General features: G+C 35.9%; 3 protein-coding genes across 3 annotated transcripts; 1 reads left to right on the top strand and 2 right to left on the bottom strand.

Annotated features, from left to right (window-relative positions):
- The first annotated feature begins 1,883 nt into the window (after nucleotides 1-1,883).
- On the top strand, nucleotides 1,884-3,134 carry LOC105342758 (hypothetical protein). The gene is made up of 2 exons (XM_011449785.4): nucleotides 1,884-2,637; nucleotides 2,890-3,134. The coding sequence occupies exons 1-2, from the start codon at nucleotides 1,965-1,967 to the stop codon at nucleotides 2,940-2,942; spliced, it is 726 nt and encodes a 241-aa protein (XP_011448087.3). The 5' UTR covers nucleotides 1,884-1,964; the 3' UTR covers nucleotides 2,943-3,134.
- Nucleotides 3,135-6,804: 3,670 nt separating this feature from the next.
- Nucleotides 6,805-8,906, bottom strand: LOC105342759 (acetylcholine receptor subunit beta-type unc-29-like). The gene has a single exon (XM_034447223.2). It carries the CDS (start codon nucleotides 8,736-8,738, stop codon nucleotides 7,530-7,532), a length of 1,209 nt encoding a protein of 402 aa, XP_034303114.2. The 5' UTR covers nucleotides 8,739-8,906; the 3' UTR covers nucleotides 6,805-7,529.
- A 6,432-nt stretch (nucleotides 8,907-15,338) lies between these two features.
- LOC136272679 (acetylcholine receptor subunit beta-type unc-29-like) lies at nucleotides 15,339-17,160 on the bottom strand. The gene has a single exon (XM_066074717.1). The coding sequence runs from the start codon at nucleotides 16,690-16,692 to the stop codon at nucleotides 15,493-15,495; it is 1,200 nt and encodes a 399-aa protein (XP_065930789.1). The 5' UTR covers nucleotides 16,693-17,160; the 3' UTR covers nucleotides 15,339-15,492.
- Between the last annotated feature and the right edge of the window lie 1,788 nt (nucleotides 17,161-18,948).

Here is an 18,948-nt window from a genome sequence, read left to right as displayed (position 1 = left end):
GTTTTCCGAGAAAAGTAACTCTGTTGCAAAATGAACGTGAATTTCTGAGATAGAATTTTTGAGAAATTTATTGTGACAGAAGAGGCCCCGCTTCCCTACATGTTACCCATTGTTTATTATTCTCTTGATACACTCTTTGTCTGAGAACACACGAGGCATTCAAATAAATCGTTGTATATCACAAGGTATGTTCCTTTATGAAAATGTACAATAGAACATTATTTTTTAAAAAACGTATTGTGTAGCAGAGGGTTTATGAACCTTGATATTGTAAAAAAACAAAACAAAAAAAAACACCAAAAAAAAAAGAAAAAAAAAAGAAAATGTACTGAGAAAAAGAACGACCTCGACAAATAAGAGCTCAACAAAAAGAAACTGACGTATCATATCAAAGAAAAGAAAAATAGCAATGCAAAAAAGAATAATACTTGAAAATGTTTCCTAGATATTAATTTGCGTTCACAAAATTGCAACCTCAAAGATCTAATGTGTGATAGATGTTTGTGAATCGTTATGTCATGTTAAACCGATAGTACATCGATTGGAACGGAACAGTTCTAAAAACTTAATAACCAAGACAATTGGAACCTTCAAAACACAAAGTGCTAACCGAGTTCAGGTAAAGCCATGATTTTTTTTCATGGTTCACTACCTAAATTCTGTGTACACAAATCATTGTCTTTAAAGACTTGGTACGTCGGCCACTGCATGTGAACTAGATGACATGTTCCGAATAATACAGCATTTGTATTGGTGTGATTATTAAAAAAAATAATAGAAGGTCGGACAAAAGCTAGAAATTAATGAGCATTACGATATCGTGTTCTATGAGTAAACCTTTTACAAATTTAACATTTCTGTGAGGTCTAATGCAATTTTGCATTAAAAGCTGTCAATATTGTTTAATTGATGTCCATTAGAGAACAATTACCTACTCTTTTGCGTTCCTCGGCATAATAAAAATCAAGGTACAAATAATTACTTCATCAATAAAAGTATTTTAAATACAGACAGTTTGCCAAGTGCTGGAACTAATACTACACTATCAGTATTACTGACTTTAATATCATTTACCAATGAGGACGTTTGGCTAAAAGTTTTAGGCGAATTGACTTTAACATACCACGAGAAGGTCTACGCTCTAACTTAATTATAATTCATTCTTTTATTTGATGATGTTGTCTGTGATAGATCTTTACATGTACCCAGAAAACGAAAAAAATACTTGTGCTCTTCATGCAATCATAGTTTACTTGGTAACTCGTGTATAACAGATATTAGTTACTTCTCAAAGGCATTGTAAAAAATAGGCGATTTAAAAAGTTCTATTTCTTAAAAAAATATGCCATTCTTCATATCACTTCTTTCAAAATTATTTTGATTTCCTTTATCTTTTATTTCCGTTATTTTCACTTCTGTAACGTTTAACTATCCTACTTCGCTGTATTGTACCTTTATGTACGAGAGATGTATTCAAGGTTTGAAGTTCTGTCAAAGGCCAAAAAAAATAATTAACCTTTTGGTTGCTATTCATATGTATACCCATTAGTCATCTGACGGTATAGGAAATGACGTAACAACTTCTGCACTCTCATAGAACAACTTCCTGGTTGCGAAACAGCGAGTGGTAACGCGTTCTCTCGCTTACGGTGAGAGTTATAAGTTCGGGTAACGACGCGAGCGTGGATTGCTTACGAAGGTCATCGCTGGCTAATAGAAAGACTCCAGGCCGCTGACGACACTTTGCCGTGGTGAGTCCGACCATCAAGCTGTTTTGTATTGGTCGATGAAGGTGTAAACATGATGACTTTCAGCACTCCATATTTCCCCTTTTCCGCAAATGATTCAGCCATCTTTGTTACATATTCCAGTACAATATAAACCGAAAAGCAACCAAAACTAGAAGTTAAAGACACAACTTTATACTCCGAGTAACTAGTAAATTAGATAGAGAACCAAACAAGATGAAATCCCGTAAATTATATGTTATTCTAGGCCTTACTTTTGCGTATTTTTCTGTTGTACAAACAAATGATTACCAATGGAGTCGAGGCACTAAACAGTACGTGAACCAGAATCAGTACGGAGGTGTCCCCACCGGTCAGGCATACTCACCCCCTGGTGCTTCCTACGGGACAACCTACCCCGGATCCTATTCTAACGGTTATTCGGGAAATGGATACGGATCTACACAGCTGTCCTCCTCAAAAATAGGGGTCGTGTTACCCCAGACATTTGGCTACGGATTTATGGGATATGATATTTATTCACTTCTCGGTAATGGGTTTTACAACATGATGGGGTATGCTCTCCCTCAGATTTACGGACTACAGAGTATTCCTTATCTTCATCCGCACGCGTTGCTGCAAATGCAGTACAGTAACTTGTACGGGTACCAAATACACCAATTCCAGCAGCTGAATGGACACCTGGATGTCTATCAGAGGTACGGTTACCAAAGCCCGTTCGGGGGGTACACCCATCCCTTTGGGGGATACACAAATGGTCTGTGGGGATTCTCCCCGATAGGCGTCCCCATGCCCGGACTTCTAGGCCCTAGAGGAAATCCCATGTTTGGATACAAAGAACCAGGATTTCTTGAGCGTTTAGGATTCCATGGAGTTTCCAAAGACATAGGTAAGTTTTCATTTGACAGATATTGAATTTATTTGTATTTGTTTCAGATCCAGCGAACTGGTATCTTTTCCGTACACTATTTTTAGCTTCTGTATTGTGCTTAATTCCTTGTAAAGAAAAACAGTTTATCAATCTGCGTGTAATCTTCGTTATCTTGCACCATTATGTGTTCATAATAACTATGAATTTATAGGCTACTTATTATGTATAATTAGGTAACTTATTCCTCTTATTTCTTGGTACTTTTTTCAGTGACTGTGTTAGGTGGCGCTGTTCTGTTTGCTGGCCTGTTAAAACTTGGATAAAGTGGAACTTAAATAAGACCTTCCCGCCTATCCGTCTGTCTGTTACCCGTAAGAGAAATCAACAGTGTGTTGGATAATCGACTTTTATGATTGCTTTAATTTTGTAATTATAACAAAAATATTGTACATATGTATATGTATTTTTTTACACTTATGATAGACATTTTATATATCTATAAACATTTATACGAATTGTACCTTTTCACATTCCTTCTTTATTCTAAATGGATTTCAATCTACTTTATTGCGTGGTATTCAATTTGTCTGCACCGCTTGGTGTGTCATAGGACCGACGACATCCAAAAAAAGCATTCACTGCTTAAATGGTTGCATAAAATAACTATAAATGATATACCAAATCACCTTTGGATAAGCCTTAATTAATTGGCATAACCTTATCGTTTAAATAAATGAATAAGGAATTTCTGGCCCTCCATCACTTTTTTGTAAGTAACCCCTGACTGGATTTTATTTCTACCTTGGCCTGAAAAAAAACGGAAATACTACTTGTTATATTCATTCCATGTCTTCCAATTCAACCCCACTACCCTCACTGGGTTCGACAAAGCACACAAGCTTGCTATAGGTGACGAGGTTCGTCGTACTTGAAAAAGTTGATGTGATTAATTTTTGTATAATCATTTAATCACAGAATGATGTAATAAAACATCTTTGATCCATGTAATAATTCGCTAATCTCTAAGTTTAATATTTACCCCGCCTCTCGGGCTAGCTAAATTCTGGTGCTTGACTGAGATTATAATATTTACACCGCCTCTCGGGTTAGCTAAATTCTGGTGCTTGGCTGAGATTAAAATATTTACCCCGCCTCTGGGGCTAGCTAAATTCTGGTGCTTGGCTGAGATTATGATATTTACCCCGCCTCTCGGGCTACCTAAATTCTGGTGCTTGACTGAGATTATAATATTTACCCCGCCTCTCGGGCTAGCTAAATTCTGGTGCTTGGCTGAGATTATAATATTTACCCCGCCTCTCGGGCTACCTTAATTCTGGTGCTTGACTGAGATTATAATATTTACCCCGCCTCTCGGGCTAGCTAAATTCTGGTGCTTGACTGAGATTATAATATTTACCCCGCCTCTCGGGCTACCTAAATTCTGGTGCTTGACTGAGATTATAATATTTACCCCGCCTCTCGGGCTACCTAAATTCTGGTGCTTGGCTGAGATTATAATATTTACCCCGCCTCTCGGGCTAGCTAAATTCTGGTGCTTGACTGAGATTATAATATTTACCCCGCCTCTCGGGCTACCTAAATTCTGGTGCTTGGCTGAGATTATAATATTTACCCCGCCTCTCGGGCTAGCTAAATTCTGGTGCTTGACTGAGATTATAATATTTACCCCGCCTCTCGGGCTACCTAAATTCTGGTGCTTGACTGAGATTATAATATTTACCCCGCCTCTCGGGCTACCTAAATTCTGGTGCTTGGCTGAGATTATAATATTTACCCCGCCTCTCGGGCTAGCTAAATTCTGGTGCTTGACTGAGGCTCTATTGTCAACAAATTAGACATAAGATTTTTTTAATCTTAAGATACGAACTATTTAGATGTAAACTATTATTTAGTAAAGAAAATATCCATATATCTAATCTTATAAATTTGGGTATTTTCCTTAATTCTCAATAGAGCTCTCCTGTTAAAGGAGAGATATACAGTCTTAAAATTTTCATGACATTCGAGCCCTCTTAAAAAAACAAAAAAATGACAAAAACAATTAATGGTATACGTAACAATAGAAATACATAATTTATTATCATTTATTAGGTGGTTTAAAGATCACACAGCATATTTTACTTCTGTACAAAACTACATGTATTATACAACATCACTTTATCATTCTCCCGTGCGCATCTAGTGAAAAAATCTTCATTGTTGACCCGGAAATTCTTCTAATGAATTCAGATGTAAGCAGATCTGGTTATAATGGTTTATGTTTTCCAAACAAATATCATATGAAGTCAATATTGTTGTTAAATTGTTAAAGGACTAAACACATGGAGTGTGATATGACAATTATTCGAGATCGGCACATTTATGGCTGAAATGGTAAAAACGACGTTAAAGGGGAATGGTCACGATTTTGGTCGTTTTTTTTTTATCAGTTATAAATGTTTACAATGCTTCAGCTAGTAAGGCATTTCTATTGGTAAACGAAAATTTGACTTTCACTGTTAGAAGCAAGATACAGAGCTCAGAATTCTTTGTCATGTAAACAAAGCTCTGTTTCCGTATTGAATGTTGAAGTGAAAATTCTAGTTTTAGACCCAAAATTAATGTGATAAACGCTAGGAACTTTTTATATATGCTTAACGAATCAGCTTGAAAAAAAAATGTACTAGAATATTTAACCAGTGTAAACAATAACAGGACAAGAGCCTTGTTTACGTGACAAAGAAATGTGAGCTCTCTATCTTGTTTATATTTCAAGAACTGACACCGAAATTTTACTTAATTATTAGAAATTCATTTCTAAAGCATTATAAACACTAAATATAGAAAATGAAATTTGACTAAAACCGTGACTATCCCCCTTTACTGTAAAACGAACTATATGCTAAAATACGAAACAGACCGATGCAAAACCAACCGTCATTCATTTGTCATGTTGTAAATTTTGAATTTACCGGGTGGCAGTAAATACAAAATTTACAACATGACACACTGAATAAACGCTTTAGATGGCGTGCGAAAAGGTATCAGGAGAATTAGTATCCTGGAGAAAACGTAACACGGAGAAAATGTACCTACGAATTAGGGTGCGTAGGGTAGAAAAAAAACGTACCTTGGAGAAATCTTAACAAGAAATAAAATAGTTAAAAACTGTTCTAATGCAATAAAATAACTTACGCAATAAACAATAAACATATGTATCATTTTTGCTGGTGCATATAATTGTTTGAATAACCACGTACATGAAATAATTGCACAGTACATGGTCATCGGGGGAGGGGGAGATCTATCCTTAAAATCTTGACAAGCCTAAAAAAAAGTTTAATTCGCAAATCATAAAAATCCTGATCCGTTAGGGGAGGGGGAGGAGGAGAATGTGTTACTTATTATCACTGTTGTAATATTTGCGGCGAGTAATGTTCCATATATTTTGCGATTGGTTTGAATGATTGTTAATTACACAGAATATTGAATCTTAATCTTTAAAAAAATCTTTTTGTTTACCCCCCCCCCCCCCCATTCCCCTGGAATCAAATTTCATAAATTTGCTTAGTAAAATTACCGAAAATATGCCTCAGAACCTCCACCCCCACCCCAGCTCTGGCAAACCTAAATATCCGTCGGACCCCTCCATTTAAAAAAATCTGGATCAGCGCATGAAAATGTTCCCTAGCCATAAGTCAAGGGTAAGTTTTCTCTTGGGTACGATTTCTCCTCATACCTCAAAATTTTTGCGAATGTTATTGTCACATAAATTAAAACCACGTGACCCTTTCAGTTTCGCAGTAAAAATCGTGCCTCGTGTTTATAGTCAATTTCCTAGAATCTATAGGTATTTGTAGTCAAATAAAACATTTTGACGTTTATAAATTTTATCCTTTATCTTTATTAATTAGTGGATAAAATGAGTGTTGGGAATAAATGTAACAATAGAAATTATAGGTTTTTCCTGCTAATGCATCCACTTCACATACTTAGTAGCGAACCCCCCCCCCCCCCCCCCCCACACACACACACATAAGAATTTATTTTCGATCCGCGCCTGACCTAGTAATAGTGAAACAGACTATTTTATGCAGAATGTCCCTTGAGAATAACTCAATATACCAAGTTTTTATACAAAACAGACTTCCATTCTTTTTCAAAAAATATCGTATTGCGCACCAAAAGCAACCCAATGTTTATATTTTTAACCACGTGTAGAGTGTTTGAACACGAACGCTAACTCCGTTCTGAATATAATCGTTTAGTTTAAATAACCACTAAATGATGAAATAAGAAATACTTATATCTTATTTGATTTCATGTTTTAACATAAATCAAAGTAGGATATGAAAAGATATGAAATAATCTAGGGGAAGTCTCGTGAACTTTCATTCGAGCACCTCTGAACTTATTAAATACTTAGCAACAATAAAGAAAACATTCCGAACATTCGCAGGGGTGTTAATTCAGTGAATGACTGTTGGTATTGCATCGATGATCGTTTGTTTTGCATCCGTGCCTGTTGATTTTGCAAAATGATATGGATTAAAGCTGGTCTATTTAGTATTTGAGTTCGTTTTTAAAATTTTTGTTCGTTTCGCAATAACTTTCTTTTTTTTTACCCTTTTCGCCGCTCATAGATATTGCAAATATTCAATTCTTTAACGTTAATCGTACTGCAATCATAAAATACCACTCTTGAAGCAAATTATGATTTAAGATCAGTGAAAAAAGGCAATAATTTAGACATATTCTCAAAGTATGTTTGTGTCTTTACATAACACATTCAAACATCCAGTATGAGAGAGAGAGAGAGAAAGAGTTTAGCAGAGGATAACACAATACTCCATTTCTCTCTCTCTTTCTCTCTCTCTCTCTGTCTCTCTCTCTCTATATATATATCATCATCATATGTAAACCATAGCAATGTAAATGCTTATTTGAATAGCAAATACGATCAAAGACAATATAAAGCATACTCGATCGAATGATCTACTTATCTTCCTCCAACACACTTCGTATTTCTCTTTCAAAGAATCATCATCGAGCTCTTTAACTGAATTTTCTTCACTCTTTTTCCTCGGAGGTTTATCTTCTACTTTGGTCAGCTCTTGACATGATATTATTTTCAACCACTTTGGGACAGGTTTGGTTTGTATGAAAAAGTTAGAACTGAGTATAACGGCTAGAGTTTGTATACCCCCGAGAGTAATGTATCCTAGCAACAGGTAACCCAGTATGGAGACGCTGGGCTCGGATGATTCCGGAAGTTTCTCCTGAATAAGAGTCAGAAACACGACGCTCGCCAGTAACATTGTCACGGAAAATCCTATCCTCTCTCCCGACTCGTTCGGAAGTAGGAAAACGAATGACTGTAAAACAGCTACAAACGTCATAGGGACTAACAAACTTGCTACGTAGTAAGTAGATCGACGTTTCATGTAGAGTTCAAAGACTACTTCCACCGGTCCATGGTCGGCGGTACAGTATGCCGCTGTGTTCTCAATCTCCCATAAGCCATTTTCCTCATAATGAATCATACCAATTTTAGAAGTTGGAAAGGTTATATTCAGCCAATTTCTGTCAAACCCGTATGTGCCGAATCTTAGAGAACAAAACTGCTTATCAAAAGGATAATATTTCACGTTGGCATCACATATAACTTCGAAAGACTGCATGATGATCCAAACACACGAACCATCACTAAAAAGGTAGATCTTAACCAAATCACTCCCAAGTCCGTGAGCTTCTTTAAACGGGTTTGAGATTATCATGGTTGGCAACCAGATCTTATTTTGAGAAACCATTGTCTTCTGAATATTTTGGTACATCGCTGGGTTCCAAGATAATCGTTCGTCTCGCCACGTTATCGAAAATACGCCATTTACAGAGAATTTACTCGTGGCCTCCACGAATTCTTTGATGGCCATCAAATAGAATGTCATGGATACGTTGAGTGGAAAGTCCCGGTCATTTCCAGCACGGAGTTCGTTGTTGTAGTTTGTGAACAGATCTTTGTGGAGCTGGTCCTCGTCGGTAATATTGTATGCACAGACAAAATACACTACGTACAAACATAATGCAGTTTTAAAAGAGAAATAAACAGTCCCCATCATGCGGTTTTGATTGCATTTATTCTTTTTCTCTCCAGCATATGTACGTCTCTCCGCTCTGAATGTTAGTTGTCAACAAATATTGAGCGGTCTGTGCACAGGTAATCATCATAAGTGATCGACAATATTAACTTCTACCCTCATTAAGTGTTATCAATAGAATGAAAAGAAATGTGTTAGGTCCGTAGAGATTATAAATAATACAGGGTTGAACTCATATGCACTTTGTATGAATACTTTGTAACATAATCAAGCTGGATTAAAGCACTATTTAAATATTTTCTGCACGGTTCAAATGAAATTCATTCCTAATTAGAACTAATGGAAATCACAAACAATCGGAATTAAGTACACATCAGCGCTTCACTTTTACAATTCAACATTAAAGAACGATAGACGAAAAGACATACCCACAAAATGATTCAGGTGGGAAAAGAGGGGTTACAGTCCATTACAAAGACTGGGGTTCGTCCTAACCTAAATTGTTTTTAGTTAAATTGCTAGTTTTATGTGTATCAGAGGATATTTTAATGTATACGGATGAGAATTTGAAGGCTAGGACATTTTGCTTCGCTCACTGTTTCAGTATTAACTGCATGCTCTCAGCTGATAGACTAGTTCAAATCTCTCTTTAACATATACTTAAATATTGAGTTATTTACATTTAGGGTAACACAAGAAATTAATAATTCAAAATAAAGTCAATCAATTAAAATTATTACATGTATAATTATTCCGAAATTTTTGAATGGCCTTTTTCTGAAATCTTTCATCAAGATTAAGGTGAACTGCATTATCTAAGTTGTATTCAATGGATCGTAAAATGATATGTACATGTATCCCTTCTGATTTATTATACCTGAATTATTTTATTTTGCAAATCTGCAGCTCAGGAATTCATATTGGCAACCCAAACAATTTTTAATTTAAAAAAAATAACGATTCATATAATAGTAAAATGTGAAATTATATTTCAAAAGAGATATTCCATAAATCTATCATGTGTGATGTAACCTTGATTGTTTTTAACCTCTGCATAATAAAAATATTTGGGAGGGGGGGTTCTTTCGATTTTAGATATTTGGATTAATGTAAATCATTTCACTGAAGTTGAAAATGATGTCGGATGAAATCTGAGTTTACCTTCTCAGCATTATTACCAACAGAAAACGATGAGAAAAAAATATGGAATGACTAGATCGATATGTTAAATAAAAGGCCTAAATGGAATGAGAGTACTAATGCACCGGGTGTTGACATCAGCGAAGTGTTAATACCGAGATTGAGCCGAGCAGAAAAACGTAGGGCTTGTGTGATTGGCTGAATTAATTACCGATATATTTACATCTACCAAGTATTATTTCCTCTTTTTCTTACCGAGACTAATAGTTAATTCATTTAAGCATTGAATGCTTATTTTTGGATGTCGTCGGTCCTATGACACACCAAGTGGTGCAGACAAATTGAATACCGTGCGTTAGCGCGGGATGGTAAATTGTTTGCACCGATTGGTGCGGTAAAGGACCGACGACATCCAAAAAAAAGCATCCAATGCTTTTATCTATATTTTCATACTGATGTCTATTTGTATGATATATTTCTTATCGCCGCTATAAAGCCATTATTTACACTCTTAGTCAGGGATATGAAACATACATGGAACAGCTACATCAACATGTTATTCTGTTAGCTTCCAAGACAAAAAATTTAGTGCCAGAATCTTAGTGGAGAAAAATCTTTTTTATTAAGGAGTAGATTTATGATATTGATTGTTTTTCAAAAGTACATATCAAATTGGTCATGTAAGATTGAAAGTTTCATTTAATCTTACAAAAAAAAATATGCTCAAAACACGTGAAGACGTTTATATTTGTGCTCATGGCGCATGAATTAGCAAAGTGCATTCAAAGAAAATTGAACGTCGCAGATTTCCAATGCAAACAAAAGGGGAAATTTACACTGAATGTAAATATAGGTCTACAGAAACAGCCAGACTGAGATCTACACGCCCCGTTTATCGATTGGTCGAAATCGGCTGAAACTGTCAAGAAACTGACAGAACTGAAATTGACACGCCCGCTCTATCGATTGGTCGAAACCTTCAGCTACCTAAGAAAAATCACGGACTGCACGAAATGGTCATGATGATGTCAGACTCAAATAAAAGTCTCACAGGAGACGATTTGGCTGTTTCTTTTAGCTATAATGTACATTAACAGTAATTTAGTGAATTATTAACTTTTCACAATCAATTTATCAATTAGTTACAAGGAAGAGTGTTAATCTAAACAATAAAATGCTTTCTTTGATAATTCATGCGGGTTATGAAGGTAGCGATCATTGCAGAAAAACTTTACATAACCCGGTTGTGCATTTTTTCATATTAAATAATGATTACATTGTATTTTAGAGTAAAATTATCAATGTTTAAATTTGATGATGGAATGAGGAAGTACTGCAGAAAGTAAAGAAATGAGAGGGGTAAGAATAACGGGTGGGTAATATTTTAGAGAATAGGAAGAATTTGCTGCGGATCGCTGTAAATTGTGAACAAGTACAATTTTGAGCTATAAACGCAGCGGGAACATATATATTTCAAGTGATTTTCTGTTAGCGCTTGGAATGAACTTTCAGACATTACCAAGAAAAAAAACTAGCCAGAGGTGTTAAGGATAGCATTGAGTTCTGTGGGAAATGAATTGATACTCTTTTCCCCAATGTTCGTGGCCATTTTTTGAAAGTATTGATCTCCTCTAGAGGAGCTCTATAAGGAGAGAACCAACTGACGAGGAGAGATCCACATTGAAGTCATTGAACTCTACATGGAGAGAACCAACTGACGAGGAGAGATCCACATTGTAGTCATTGAACTCTACATGGAGAGAACCAACTGACGAGGAGAGATCCACATTGTAGTCATTGAACTCTACATGGAGTGAACCAACTGACGAGGGGGAGATCTACATTGTAGTCATTGAACTCTATATGGAGAGAACCAACTGACGAGGGAGGAGATCCACATTGTAGTCATTGAACTCTATATGGAGAGAACCAACTGACGAGGGAGGAGATCCACACTGTAGTCATTGAACTCTACATGGAGAGAACCAACTGACGAGGGGGAGATCCACATTGTAGTCATTGAACTCTTTATGGAGAGAACCAACTGACGAGGGAGGAGATCCACATTGTAGTCATTGAACTCTACATGGAGAGAACCAACTGACGAGGGAGAGATCCACATTGTAGTCATAGAACTCTACATGGAGAGAACCAACTGACGAGGAGAGATCCACATTGTAGTCATTGAACTCTATATGGAGAGAACCAACTGACGAGGGAGAGATCCACATTGTAGTCATAGAACTCTACATGGAGAGAACCAACTGACGAGGGAGAGATCCACATTGTAGTCATTGAACTTTACATGGAGAGAACCAACTGACGAGGGGGAGATCCACATTGTAGTCATTGAACTCTATATGGAGAGAACCAACTGACGAGGGAGGAGATCCACATTGTAGTCATTGAACTCTACATAGAGAGAACCAACTGACGAGGAGAGATCCACATTGTAGTCATTGAACTCTATATGGAGAGAACCAACTGACGAGGGGGAGATCCACATTGTAGTCATTGAACTCTACATGGAGAGAACCAACTGACGAGGGGGAGATCCACATTGTAGTCATTGATCTCTTTATGGAGAGAACCAACTGACGAGGGAGGAGATCCACATTGTAGTCATTGATCTCTTTATGGAGAGAACCAACTGACGAGGGAGGAGATCCACATTGTAGTCATTGAACTCTACATGGAGAGAACCAATTGACGAGGGAGGAGATCCACATTGTAGTCATTATACTCTACATCGTATTTACTCGTCGCCTTCATGACTTCTTTGATGGCCATCAAATATAATGCCATGGATACATTGAATGGAAAGTCCCGGTTGTCCATCGTCAGTTGGAATCAGACTCTCTCGGTGCCGATACATTACAATCTCATGTAAAAGTATACTCCATACAAAGTCCAGATAAAAGTCTAGAAAATTTCAAGCGTGTTGGCTTGTTTGAGGTTTAACGAATCTGGGTTCAACAACAAGAGATAACCTCATGTTTGACCCTGTTAAATGGGCATGGACACAATTTTGGTCAATTCTTATTTTCTGGGGTTTTTTTAGGTTTAGGTCTCACACAGGGAATTTATTTCACTATATGTTACTATATAGCTTTAATTAAGTTAGTTGATTAACTATACTCTCGGCATATACCAGTTATCCATGAAAGAGAATTCATAGATAAATGCTTCAAGAAAAATTTTAGATCAGAAAAATTACGCCTTGTGCGGCTTCTAAGAGAGATAATTGAGAGTAAACATACCTACCCCCAATACACGTGGGTTTCACATGTTGACAAACTGACTCAGCACCATCCAGGAAGTTGCATTATGCGCATCTAAAAAAAATAGTTCCATTGAAATCAGTGTGACAATTCCACTAAAGTAATATTTCTCCTAGTCACTGAGTCCAAAATCAATACTGTAGACCTAAAATAAGGTGCCAAAAAAGGAAGAAAGAAAAGAAATTGTCTCTATATACATGTAAATGGAACTACTATTTTTCTTAACTATGGAACTACAGTTTATTGGATATTTCCTTGCGCAAGACCTTTAGGGATGCATCTCTTATGATCAAATAAAATTGGAGAGTCAGTCGTTCAATTATAAGCAAGATACACGGCTCTTTGTCGTATAAACAAGGCTCGTGTCCTGTTTTTGTTGACAAAGTTTCAATGTAGCGTAAAAAATCTTTCTCAAGCTAATTTGTCCATCTTCATTATACGCATAAATAAGCAGTTCCTAACGTTTTACACATTCATTTTATTTAGGTCTAAAACTGGTATTGCTCCAACAACATTCAAAATGTAAACTAAAGCTTTGTTTACATAGCAAAGTAACTGAAAGAATGACACTCAAAATAAAAATGCTTTACTGAAGCAAATTAACCATTAAAATAGGAAAACTAATTTTGACCAACATCGATCCATTTGTTTGCTTCCATTATGAAACATTCTAATATACATATTGTATAAAGTATAAATTTTCCTTTTTTATCTTTCATGGTAATTCTCTATGAGGCAATTGATAAGAGTATCCCAATGACCCTTTTGTTTCTAACGCCCACCTCTACCCCTACCCCGAATCAACAGCTGTTGATAAACGCAATGGATCAATGACTGGACAGATTTAACAGTTTGTTTTATAAAAAAAGACTAGAGTAACATTGTCAAAATAAGGCTCAATTTTATTCGTATTTTAATCACATTAACATTTAATCAAGCTAACATACTCAGTTTAATTGAATCTTGTTAACTCCTTTAATTAATACATGAAGGTTGGGACCAATCTCCCAAGTGGGATAAAATAGTCTGTATTAGATATACTGGTACTGTACCAGTTATCGGCTAAGACCAGTTATCGGCTAAACTGAGAGTTCGGGTTGATAGCACGCGACAATCCAAGATTTTTTAATTCAGTCGTCTTTTTCGAATAAAGAAAAGTAAGTTTGCTTGAAAACTTTCCTGAATATGTTTTATACATGAACTTAAACGATCATTGTTTACCGCTGATTTTACATCTTTGCACTTTCAGCAGTGGGGGAAGTGACGTAATAAGTTAAAAATAGAATATTACTTCTTTGTGGTACGTTATTATATCCCTTCTTTGATTTGACATATATATTCAATACATTTAACATGTATAAACAAAAGGAATTCACGAATTTCCGAGAGATTCGTAGCGCAATTGAACGCCTGATTGCACAATTATGTATTGAATAGTATACGATTTGGTGTATTACCGTATGATAATAAACGAATTATTTTATGAGTTTTGTTTACAATGTATCATGACCCCGAATACTTTAGTCTGACCTCACAAGGGGCATAATTCAAACTACATTTAGCAGAGTATAAAATCAACATGAACACGGATTTTTTCTATGTTATTATCACGAAGCCGATAACTGGTACAGTAAATCGTAAAAACTCGGCAAATTCGGGGCGTGCTTAAAAGCACAAAACAAGATGTTTTGGGTTCTAAATAATGATATAAACTAACAGATTGATAAATAAGGAGTTCACTTTTTAAAGTATGTCAAGTTTTATAAAAAAAATATCAAGATATAAGGAATTACGAAAAGAAAACGTTAAATTTTAGCCGATAACTGGTACAGTGCCAGTAATATCCCAAATGGGATATAAATTTGAAGTGCAAAAAAAGAGAAATTTTTTATTTTGCAAAATATGAGTCAAATCCGCAGTAGACTGAATGATATGTAACAACCATTGGCCAATTTTATTTTGTAACCCCACTGTTTCAGATACTGATCCCTCAGTACATCCATAACTTCTTGGGGGTCAATCTTACAAACAAAAGTTGCTAACCAAAAGTTGTTGCATTGGTTATGAATTTATGCGGATTGATTATAAATTTCTAAATCAGACATTTAAAATTTGCTCTTCAAATTTTTATCCCATTTAGGGCATTATATCCAATTTCGTAGATTGTTTCTGACCTGTTTAAAGTTATCATGATCCAAAATTTGACTTGCAATGAAACTTTATTTTGATAACAATCAAGACAAAAAAATATCTTTTAACTTAAAACTCAAAAAACGTATACAATGTACATATATGAATAAAGGCTCTGATGCTGTATAAACTCATTCGACTTTGGCGACATCTCCAAAGCCTTGTCAATCACGTACGATAGCAATGAAAATGATAACTTGTACAACATACAAAATTATAGACATTACAAAACAGAATCGGTCAAACTTCATGCCAATTTTCTTCCAACACAACTCGCATTGTTCTTTAAAACCATCTTCCTGTTGCGCAGGGGGGACATCTTTAATACTGTATAATTCAGAACCATCCGTGTCAGTTTGTCTTTCACAACAGAGATGCTGCAGCCATTTTGGGACAGGTTTGGTTTCAATATACAGATTAGAACTAATAATGACTACGAGAGTAACTACACCTCCAAGGGAAATGTATCCTAGTAACAGGTAACCCAGTATGGAGACGCTGGGCTCGGATGATTCCGGAAGTTTCTCCTGAATAAGAGTCAGAAACACGACGCTCGCCAGTAACATTGTCACGGAAAATCCTATCCTCTCTCCCGACTCGTTCGGAAGTAGGAAAACGAATGACTGTAAAACAGCTACAAACGTCATAGGGACTAACAGACTGGCTATGTAATAAGTAGATCGACGTTTCAAGTATATTCCAAATATGATTTCCGCGGCGCCGCGATCGACAGTACTAAATGCCAAGGTGTCCTCGATCTCCCATAAGCCATTTTCCTCATAGTAAATCAAATTGATGTCTGAATTTGGAAACGTTATATTAAGCCAATTCGAGTCAAAAGAGTATGTACCAAATCTGATCGAACAAAACTGCTTATCGAATGGATAGTATTTCACATTGGCGTCACATATAACTTCGAAAGACTGCATGATGACCCAAACACACGAACCATCACTGTACAGAAAAACTTTTACCAAATCACTTCCAAGTCCCTGGGCTTCCTCAAAAGGGTTTGAGGTAACCATGGTTGGCAACCAGATCTTATTTTGAGAAACCATTGTCTTCTGAATATTTTGGTACATCGCTGGGTTCCATGATAATCGTTCGTCTCGCCACGTTATTATAAACACACTATTCACCGAGAATTTACTCGTGGCCTCCACGAATTCTTTGATGGCCATCAAATAGAATGTCATGGATACGTTGAGTGGAAAGTCCCGGTCATTTCCAGCACGGAGTTCGTTATTGTAGTTAGTGAACAGATCTTTGTGGAGCTGGTCCTCGTCGGTAATATTGTATGTATATACATTGTATACCACACACAACAGTAAAAGCGTCCTCAAGGTCAGGTGCAATCTCTCCATGGTTATAAGTGCACGGATTTCAGTCTCGATTCTTTGCTTGAATTTATAAGCACGGGGTGAATAGTAAGCACATCTGATGGCAGTTTACATTATAATAGCCATAATTGAATAATGGTGCCTATATCCGGTGGTTCTCACAGGAGTTCGGCTGATACAGTGCATTTGACCTCAATTTACGAGTTACAGTTCTGACAGAAATCAGTGTTGACAATTTTCTCGGCCCATTATCCTTGGTCAGTGAACCGACCGCTTTTATAAGACATACAATAAATACGTGGAATTTAACAGACAAAGCGGCACATTGTGTCTTCAACTTACAAGACATTCAATACTTTTTAAATGAACATGGTGTATAATATGGCGTTGATTTATCATTAAACGGTATTCAACCGATTTGTCTTGTCTTAAAATGCTTTGCACCCAAAGCCACGTTTCTACGACGACTACATTTATGAATGTAAATTTTCTGCTGGCACTTATTGTTTCTGCTATATTGTAACGGTAACAAATCTACCTAACATTGAATTTTGTGTAGTTCACTCCTTTCACTTTCAACCGGTCAAGTGTTTAGTAACATTAGCTTCAGACATGCCAGCTTGACATATATATTTTTTCTTAAACCTGCAATGTTAAAACAACGTCCAAACTGACAGTAAAAGTCCGTTCTCACAACAAAATTTCTGTGGTAAAACCTCCGACTAAATGTAGAAATTAAAATCAAACTATGCGTGAAATGATTATATCGATGTTAAAATATATATTAAGATTATCGTCAACCGAAATGGACAACTATTAGATGAAAGCTTTTACCCCCTACACCCTCTAACCAGGTTTTCCAAAACCCGTACGTAATGCACAATCATATACCATTTCGAGTGTGAAGCAACAAGCATTATTCGGACAATGATCACATTTACTGAGACAGTCTTGTCTTATTGAATTTTGTAGATTAATTTTCGTAGAGGAGAATTGCACTTGAATTTAACAAGCGTAGGTTTCCACAGATTTCCCACTGAAAGCGAATCAATAGCAATTAACGAAAGATAGTCACACCATATAATCTGTATAATTAGTTCCCTTGTGGTATTAGTTTACTATGGGGTAAACTTCATTACATACAACTGTTGCCCACAACTCCCTACGCCACATCCCCACACGTTACATGTACTTAATACCGTTCAGCCCCTGTACAGCTTATAGAATAGATGTGGCAATTTTCCTATTCCTATAAAACTGGTCGTTAGGAAATGAGGACGTGTGTTTTCTGTTCAAACACCTCTGTCGACAATGAAAAACGCTTCTTATTAGACGGTCAAATTTATGATAATAGAGGGAAAATATTCTGAAAGAGTTAATATCAATCACCCAATATGTAATGATACGGGCCATTTGTTTAAAGTGTTAAATCAAGATTACCACATGGATTTAGCCAAATTTTTACATACAGCCCATAACCTCTGCGTGTGTAAATTTACAGTGTATATAATTTAATGAAAAAAGTGACTTGTGGGTCCAAGGGACCGGGTGCAGTTTAGTTCAATGTTTATTTTGTTTACAGTATTTATAAATTACAATGTTTAGAACGTACGACGTCGTTATAACAAACGATTACTTACTTACTATAGATTAAGGCAGTCATGGTGTCAATCAGATGGTCTTCAGTCAGAAAGACATAGCACTTCATATGATAAAATTGAATACAATGTACATGTACCATTATTATACTTCTGGATGTCAATATGCTTCCTATATATGAGGTTCAAAAAGGTGAAACAGACAGTTGTGTGGTTATTAAGGTAGTACAAAACAGATAAGCTAAAATTTTCCTACTGTTCAATTTTCTGAAATTTTGATATTTTGCTATTTGGAATGAAATCTATTTATGTGTAAGGAGAGTTTTAAATAGATTGAGATTTATGTATATATGACGGAGGTAAAAATTGAAAAAAATCCTAAATGACGTCTTCATGGTTGACCTTTTACTATGATCTTGAAATGTTGGACACTGGTGATGGTTGTGTCCATGGTTATTACACAAGCACACATTTTCAAATAATAGAAGGCAAAATTGTCCAAAAATCAAATAAACATCATTCAAATTAAGGTTTCAAAATTATCAAAATACGCTGTACTGTACAGCAATTTTTTTCTGCCTTGAGTAATATATGGGTATATGATTTATATATTTTTTTAAAGATAATCGTTTAAAGATAACTTCCACATGAAATAAAGCCAATATGTTGCCTATCTGACAAA

The sequence above is a fragment of the Magallana gigas genome, chromosome 2, assembly GCF_963853765.1.
Source record: "Magallana gigas chromosome 2, xbMagGiga1.1, whole genome shotgun sequence".
NCBI lineage: Eukaryota > Metazoa > Mollusca > Bivalvia > Ostreida > Ostreidae > Magallana > Magallana gigas.
The sequence above is the reverse complement of the archived record's forward strand: the minus strand, read 5'-3'. Positions and strand labels throughout refer to the sequence as shown.

What these genes read in the sequence shown, in the direction of transcription:
- LOC136272679 (XM_066074717.1), bottom strand. Translation starts at nt 16,692, where the DNA reads ATGGAGAGATTGCACCTGACCTTGAGGACGCTTTTACTGTTGTGTGTG.
- LOC105342758 (XM_011449785.4), top strand. Translation starts at nt 1,965, where the DNA reads ATGAAATCCCGTAAATTATATGTTATTCTAGGCCTTACTTTTGCGTAT. An exon ending in TGGAGTTTCCAAAGACATAG is followed by an intron (nt 2,638 to 2,889) that starts GTAAGTTTTCAT and finishes TACTTTTTTCAG; the next exon opens with TGACTGTGTTAGGTGGCGCT.
- LOC105342759 (XM_034447223.2), bottom strand. Translation starts at nt 8,738, where the DNA reads ATGATGGGGACTGTTTATTTCTCTTTTAAAACTGCATTATGTTTGTAC.